This window comes from Ailuropoda melanoleuca, chromosome 13 (assembly GCF_002007445.2).
Source record: "Ailuropoda melanoleuca isolate Jingjing chromosome 13, ASM200744v2, whole genome shotgun sequence".
NCBI classification, from domain to species: domain Eukaryota; kingdom Metazoa; phylum Chordata; class Mammalia; order Carnivora; family Ursidae; genus Ailuropoda; species Ailuropoda melanoleuca.
The window spans coordinates 65,463,521-65,471,954 of record NC_048230.1 but is presented as its reverse complement, the minus strand read 5'-3'; the positions used below and the strand labels follow the sequence as shown (position 1 = coordinate 65,471,954).

The 8,434-nt window shown below is 49.5% G+C and overlaps 1 protein-coding gene across 1 annotated transcript in view; it reads left to right on the top strand.

Annotated features, from left to right (window-relative positions):
* Positions 1 to 8,434, top strand: part of FAM83D (family with sequence similarity 83 member D) — a 22,836-nt gene extending 14,402 nt beyond the window's left edge. Inside the window, exons 2-4 of the mRNA XM_019795152.2 lie at positions 1,385 to 1,552; positions 4,429 to 4,553; positions 7,017 to 8,434. Of these exons, the coding sequence (XP_019650711.2) occupies positions 1,385 to 1,552; positions 4,429 to 4,553; positions 7,017 to 8,004 (1,281 nt within the window). The 3' untranslated portion in view covers positions 8,005 to 8,434. The remainder of the gene's footprint in view (positions 1 to 1,384; positions 1,553 to 4,428; positions 4,554 to 7,016) is intronic.

Sequence of the window (8,434 nt, the reverse complement as noted above, 5' to 3'; positions counted from 1 at the left end):
GGAGGCTGTAAACTTCTGATGATGCCACCAATTCCGAGAGAACACTAATCTGGGGGCACTGGCTGGCTCAGTTACTATAGCATGCAACTCTCAATCTCAGGGTTGTGAGTTCAAGTCCCATGGTGGACATAGAGCCTACCTAAAAAAAAAAAAAACACACACTTATTTTTTAAATCATTGCTTCCAGGGGGTTTTAGCTAAATCCTTCGTCAAGAATAGCTCAACAGTGGGGGGGGTGGGGGAAAGGCAGCCAGAGAGAGAAATTGGTCTTCGCAGACTCCTCCTAGCAGTGACTTCCCGGGAGCTGGTGTTTCATGGTCCCTCATCCTGGTAGGTGAGACTGGGATGTTGGAGAAAGACCACAGAATCTTCTCTTTGTCTCTGTGTTGCTTCTGCAAAGCCACCTGCTTTAAGGGGTCGTGACTATCAGGTGCTCTCTCGAGTCCTCTGGGGCCACAGAGCCTAATTCATCCTGTTCCAGGGGCTCCGTTCCCACAGAAGACGTGAGACCCATAAATAAATTACCTTAACATTCAGAAAAGGAGTTACTGTGGTCCTAAGAGACACAAGTTCTCCCGGTGGAAGTGAGGAGGAGGGAGACCCCCTTCCAGCCCAGGCTGCTCCTAACGGGGGCTCAGGGAGCTGTCTCCTGAGCTCCAGGCCCCGGCTCTGGCCTGGTTTTCAGGGACTTGTACTAAGCCTTCACGTTCGACACCCCCACAGCCCTGCTGGGACTTCACTGTGGGCCCCACTCTGAAAACCGCAGAGGGCATGACAAGAGGCTTGGTGCCTGGAGCGGCCTGGCACCAGCAAGAAAAGCCAGCAAGGAAAGCCAGCAGCTGGCATATGTCTCCCTGGGTCGAACTGTCTGGACAGCTCAATCTCTGGACTGGTGAAGGGAATCAACGAACAGATACTCGAGGGATCTTTTGTACCCTGCACTTCATGTAACACAGTCATTTAGTTCTGTCTACACACCTATTTTGCAGACTCAGGACCAGACCTTGGAAATGACTGTAATTTGCCTGGGGCTGCGTGGCTGAGGCAGCTGTGAACTGGAGCTGAGTGTGGAAGATTGAACAGCAGGCATGAATAGAGCCGTGCTGTTAGAGAGAAGGAAGGACAGTGGCTGCAAGCCGCTGGTCAGGAGGCTCAGCTGGGCCAAGTCCACATGTGTAGGGTATAGTGGCCTGAGTGTCTTTGGAGATGGAGTATCCATGGTTGGGGGCAAACCGATAGTGCAGAAGAAGGGAGGGAAGGGGTGCTGTAGGGCAGGGACCCTTTCCTGGCTCCAAGATGGGCTCCAGAGTCCTCACAGCGAGCTGTAAGCTGGTGTTCCCATGAGCTGACAGCTTGCTCTTCCCTCTGCTGCCTCCCTCTGTAGGTGATCGCGGTGGTGATGGATGTTTTCACGGACATCGACATCTTCAGGGACCTGCAGGAAATAAGTCGGAAACAGGGAGTTGCCGTCTACATCCTTCTGGACCAGGCTCTGCTCTCGCAGTTTCTGGATATGTGCATGGATCTGAAAGTGCATCCGGAGCAGGAGAAGGTTTGTGTTCATGCTCCCAGTCTCCCCCCGATCAGCAGTAATGGCCGAGCGTCCACGACCTACATGGGCTGTTCGGTGGGGGGGCGGACGCGGACGCCAGTACAGGAGAGGCAGCTGAGGCCATGAACAAAGCCATTCACCTGAAATCTCAGAAAGGAAACCACAGGGAAGGCAAGCTGGTGCAGCTGCTCTGGAAAACAGTATGAAGGTGCCTCAAAAAGTTAAAAATAGAGCTACCCTGTGACCCAGCAATTGCACTGCTAGGTATTTACCCCAAAGATACAAATGTCATCTGAAGGGGCACCTGCAGCCCAGCGCCCACAATAGCCAAACTGTGGGAAGAGCCCAGATATCCATCAACAGAAGAATGGATAAAGAAGGTGTGTGTATACACACACACACACACACACACACACACACAATGGAATATTACTCAGCCATCAAAAAAATGAAATCTTGCCATTTGCAACAACGTGGATGGAACTGGAGCGAAATAAGTCAATCAGAGAAAGACAACTATCATATAATTTCACTCATAGGTGTAATTTAAGAAACAAAACAGATGAACATAGGGGAAGGGAGGGAATGAAATGAGCCAGCCACGTGACCCAGCAGTAGCTGAAATAGGAGGTGGGGTGGGGGCAGGAAAATGCATGTCGGGCATGGAAAAAACACGTTCTCATCTAGCCAAACATCCAGCCTGTGCTGGCTCTTACCTAGAGCCAGGCGAGGCAGAGCAGGGCGCCCCTGTGGAACGCCGAGGCTCTCTGTCTGAAACTAAGGCCACGTGCCAGCAGCAAGAAGCCACAGAGCCACTCTGGCCACAGTTCTGACTGCGAGATTGGCTCGGCTCCATCCCCTCAGCAGAAATCTAGTGTTATCTACCGACTCGGTTGCACACTGTCGATTGTTGCCCCAGGGAAGAGTCAAAAGGAGGTCTGTACCTTTGGCTTCAGCAATTTTCTAGCGTCTTAACTTCTAGAGAAACACCATCTTCTCTGGAAGCTTCTCAGCAGGGCGCATCTGCTGGTGAATCTGTACCCTCACCCGGCTCTGCGGCTGGTTCTGAACAGGTGTCCTCTCTTGGGAACTTGGTCCCGTATTTGTGTGTAGACACTGAAAAGTGCTTTGGCCACAATCACAGAGGCCTATAGGACATTTAGATAAGCACCAAAGGGAAAGATGGACAAAACCACACCCAAATGTAACCTATAGTGATATTTTTTAGTGCTTGTTATTATATGTTGATCCTTTAAAGGTTGGATTGGGAATCAGCATCTCCTCTGGAAAGGGACACTCCCCCACCCTCCCACCCCCGCACCCCCAACATGGGGCTCGAACTCACAACCCTAATATCAAGAGTCACAGACTCTACCAACTGAGCCAGCCAGGCGCCCCCAGATACAGGGAATTCCTGAACATTCTTTGCCCAAACTGTCTGAATGTTAACATCTTATAAACCTTGGTGCAGATTTCAAAATTGAGAAGTAAATTTGATATAATACTATTATCTAATTTACAGACCTTATCAATTTCACTGATCATTCCACGAATGCCCTCATTCTTGTCCAGAATCCAACCCAGGACCATATCTTGCATTGGGTTGTCATGTCTCCTTAGCATCCTCTCATCTGGAACTCTTCCTCTCTTTGTCTTTTAGGGTCTTGATGCTTTTAATGAACACTTGCCAGTTTTCTGTAGAATTTGGGTTTGTCTGATGTTGCCTCATGGCCAAATTCAGATTATGTGTTTTGGTAAGACCGTAGAAGTGATGTTATGTCACACCGTAGTGTTTTGTTTTGGCTTTTGTTTGTATTTTGAAATAATGACAGATTCATAGAAGCTGCAAAGGTAGATGGAGGTTTCCATGTGTCCTGCACCCAGTTCCCCCCAGCGGTTACATTTTGTGTAACTTATAGTACAAATCAAAGACTGGAATTTGGGGTTGGTACAATGTGTGTCTCTAGTTCTGTGCCATTTCATCGCACGTGGTCATACCCAGCACTGCCATCACTATACAGAACGTCCCACCACCGTCAGGATACAGGACTGTTCTGTCACAATGATCTCCCTCTCGCTACCATTGTGGTCCCATCTGCTCCCCTCTCTGTGCCCTCCTCCCCATTTTTAACCCCTGGCAACCAGTAATTTGTTCCCCATCTCTATAATTTTGTCATTTAGAGAATGTTCTATAAATGGAATCATACCATTGGATATATGTTTCCAAGTGTCATTTTACAAGGAGAGTTATGCCTACATACGCACTGTGGGGCCCCAAGTGTACTGGTGCCCTTTTGGTACATTCGCTCTTATGATAGTTGTGACATTGCTGATTAAGCCCCACGTGATAGGAGTGTTTCAGCCTCAGAAGTCCCGTGTTAGAGGTTTGTCCTGATCTCCGCACTCATGGTGTGGGGTAAGTGAGGGTGGGCTGTTATTCATCACTGATGCTGTTAAATAAAAGAGTAGGAGAAACAGCAGCTTAGCTTCCTTAAGCCTTTGTTAAAATGATATTTATTACTAGCGTGTTTTCTTTGATGATTTTATCCCCCACATTTTGTTTCAAAATCATTTCTTGGATTCTGTCGTGTCATAGCCCCAACAGAACTCTTCTTTTCGAGCACATGTACACATGGACCGAGAGTCTCAAAAGTCCATGTGAGCAAAGGGCGCACAAGAAGACGGACTCCGTGAGATCGCATTCCTTGATTCGTGAGCCCTGCTGGCTTGTGTGCCCCGTATGCTGTTCCTCAAGGGGCCTGGGGACCACTCCTTTGCCAATTAGCGCGCCTGCTGGGGACTTGTAAACCAAGCCCTCTTTATCATTTGCTCACTGGACTGTGTTTCTTTCTTGTTCTCCCATTCCCCGCTGACAGCTGATGACCGTTCGGACCATTACTGGAAATACTTACTATGCAAGGTCGGGAACTAAGATAGTTGGGCAGGTTCATGAAAAGTTCACACTGATTGATGGCATTCGAGTGGCTACAGGCTCCTATAGGTAAGTCTAGCCTGCCCGTGCTTGCTACTCTAACCTTGGTAGAAGGGGCATGCTGTAAAAAGGTAAAAGCTGCTTTTTCCTCTCGATGTGAGCCTTTGTGGCCAGGCATTCTGACAGGTGTGCATCCGTGGGTGTGAGTACATCAGTCAAAGCCTCCTCCTGCAGGAGGTGGTCGGGTTTAGGGTCACCTCCCCTGCCCTATGGGCCATAAAACTCAAGTGCAGGCGTTGAAACTTGCCTGGAGACCCCCAGTGAATGAGTCCTGATTCCAGCCTGGGCCAGGCCTGCAGTGGCTGAACCAGGGGTTCCCAGTGACAGGAGCAGTCTCAAATCCTATTTCTTGGGGCCTTTGACCTCCCCCGTCCCTCGTCCCTGCTCGCTTGCAGGTAAGGGCAGTCACAGGCCTTGGCATTAGCGAAGGTCAGAGCCGAAGCTGTCACCTTATGCTTCAATCCTCCACCTTCCTTCAAGCCTTGTAACCTAGTACTTTAGTCTAAGAAGTCCGGGTTCCTGTTTCTGGCCCCACCTTTGGAGGCTCACCTTGGCACTGGCACCTTATGATAAGGTGCTGGGACGGTGAAGAGGGTGGAGATAGTGAGTGGTTAACATGAATCTCCAGAAGTTAAGATATACCAAGCCTACTTACATGGCTCTGATGGTGGTGTGTCTGTACGTTAGATTGTCTAGCGGTCTACGTGAGGTATGTCTTGAGTTTAAAAAAGAGATACTCCTTTTTGAAGACACACAAAACTCTGGGTGATGGTGGCGTGTCAGCCCTGGGTAAAGGTGGACATGGAAAGGGTTGTGGAAGCTGAGGGGGTCAGATCAAGAAACTTATGATGCCTATCTTTGCAGACAGTACTGTCGTTGCTCAGAGCAAAATTCACACTCTTCCTTGAGACCTCCTTTCATAAGACGTTTATAAATAACTGGAGGAAACTAGATTTTCATCCAAAATAGGCTTTATCACAAACTTGGTCTCAAATGGTTTTTGGCTCTTCTAAAATATAAAAAATGACATTACTCTTCATAAAAAAATATGCTACCATTGAGGATAGCTTCTGTTTGTTGAGGGCATTTCATAATCCTGGTGTTGGGTAGGTGTNAATGACATTACTCTTCATAAAAATATGCTACCATTGAGGATAGCTTCTGTTTGTTGAGGGCATTTCATAATCCTGGTGTTGGGTAGGTGTCTTGTTTGCAAGGTTGAGGGTTTTCAAAAGAATCTTTGCAGGCTTTGAAGGCAGTTCTCCAGGTAGAATTTGCACCAGCAGGGATTCTTGGTTGCCAGGGACAGTTGACACTGTGTTTTATGATCTCATTTAAAACCTCCTATTCTTTTTTTTTTTTTAAGATTTTATTTATTTATTCGACAGAGACAGAGACAGCCAGTGAGAGAGGGAACACAAGCAGGGGGAGTGGGAGAGGAAGAAGCAGACTCATAGCGGAAGAGCCTGAACGTGGGGCTCAATCCCATAACGCCGGGATCACGCCCTGAGCCGAAGGCAGACGCTTAACCGCTGTGCCACCCAGGCGCCCCTAAAACCTCCTATTCTTGATACAAACTTCATCAGTGGGGTGACTGTGAGTACAGAAACCTAGCTCGAAGTACTTTGTGCGAAAGAGAATTTCTCGAGTCCATAACTTGGAAGTGTGGAAAGATGCAGTTGGTTTTCAGCTCGTCTTGACCTGGAGGGGCATATTTTTATCAGAATATTGTCCCCTGATTCTGCTTTTCTCTAGCTGATCTTTATTTTCAGTCAGGCTTATCCCTTTGAAGGCAAAGATCCAGGCTTACTTACATGGCCATTAGTAGCCGTGTCCCAATGAGATACACTTTCTTTCTGTTTGCACCGGCTGTGCTCACCCTGTGTAGATCCTGGTGGCCAGCCTGGGTCATACGTCCACCCGTATTGTGACTGGAGAAGATGCATGAAGGAAAGCCTTTTGGCTGGGTGGCCGGGGTTCTATTACTAGGAGGAGAAGGGATGCTGGACAGGCAGGGGCACACAGCCGCGAGGGAGCTCGAATGAGCTCGGAGCAACAGTACCATCCTCGGAATGACAGCACTGTCTCCCCTGGAAAATGGCGGTGTTGGAGGACAAGAGCACCAGCACTGCTTAAGGACGGGGGTCTGGTCTGGGGTCCATCACTAGCTAGTTTCCTCACTTCTGAAATGAGGACGCTGGCCTACGTATTTTTAAAGTCCTTTCTAGTTGCTGAGGAGATGCAGGTCTTAGTGTGTTGGTAAACAGCTGGCCTTTTTACTTCTCTTAATGCATACGTATGTTACACACCGGGGTAAGGCCGGCTGCATTTACACCGCGTGGTGGGTATGCTGTCACCGGAGCTGTGCCTCCTGGAGCAGGACACCTGAGCTTTATTGTTCAGTGTGACGGTAAGTAAACAGGAAGGAGATTGTGCATCCTTACCCGCTTCTCTTTGTTTTTAATCCCTAAGTTTTACGTGGACGGATGGCAAATTAAATAGCAGTAACTTGGTCGTCCTGTCTGGCCAAGTGGTCGAACACTTCGATCTGGAGTTCCGAATCCTGTACGCACAGTCGAAGCCCATCAGCTCCAAGCTGCTGTCTGACTTCCAGATCTGTGGCAAGTTTGACCATCTAGTCGACCCGAAGCCCCTGTCTAAGGAGCTCACGTTGGGCAGCCTGCTGCGCCTGCGGCTGGCCCGGCTCTCAAGCACCCCCAAGAAGGCCGAGCTGGGGTGCGAGGTGCCCGCTGAGGGCAGGGCAGAGGCCAAGCGCGGTGATTTGGAGTCCTCTGCCGTCAGTGACGAGGGTGACTTCAGCAGCCGCGGGGACAAACCAGAGGGCGGGAGGACGACCGATGCCTCCACTCAGACGGAGCCGGGAGAGGAGGCAGCACCAGTGAGCGTGCGTGATGCGGGGACCCAGGCCAGCATCCCCATGGCGTATGCCGGGACCCAGACCGCAGTCACCACCAGGGTCGCGAGCTCCCAAACCGCGGTTCGGTCCACGTCAGCCACCACCCAGACTGATGTGGATGAGAACGTTCTCTTTTCTCAGGGCACCCAGTCTAAAGAAGGGTCACCAGTGTCCAGGGTGTCTGTGTCGAGATCTTCCAGTTTGAGGTCTTCCTCCTCTCTGTCCTCCCAGGGCTCTGTGGCGAGCTCCCTGGGCTCCCAGGGGTCCAGCAGAGCCACTGACTTTGTCCCCGCAGGACACGCCAAGTTTTGGGGCGCCCCCCACTTGGATCTGTGCTTGCGAGACTCCTTTAGGAACCTGAACCAAGAGCGCCAGTTTCACTTTGCTGGCATCAGGTCCCGGCTCAACCACATGCTGGCCATGCTCTCCAGGAAAACGTTCCTGACTGAGAACTACCTCGGTTTTCATCCCGGAAATGTGACCAGAGCGTCAGTGGATCTGCTGGTGGTGAGAGACACCGCACTGTATCCCTCCTACCCGTGACCACTCGGCGTTCAGCGCCCGTGCTCCGAGCGCCCTCCTTTACAGCTTGCTCACCCGACCTTTGGTCACCCCGATTTTCCCTGAGTTCTATACACTGCACATTATTTTATGTGCCTTTTATCTTATTTTTGTCACATATAAACCAGGTGTTGGTTTTACGGCTGAAACACTAGGGGTACAGTTTCTTTGCACGACTTTAATATTGGTAGCTCTTAAAGAGAGTGTTTAGGTGTTCTCAGGTTAATTCAGGTAAGAGAGAAAATATGTTTTGTGTTTTTCTGGGTATGTGTGCTCTTCTGTTTTAGGGATTTGAACTACTGGCTTTTATGATCAAAATCCTGTTTAGAAGAAACTTTCGTATTGTCTGTCTCTTCTTTAGGATATCTGTGTTCTTAGCATTAAATAAATATAAACAACTTTTGTGTGGTGA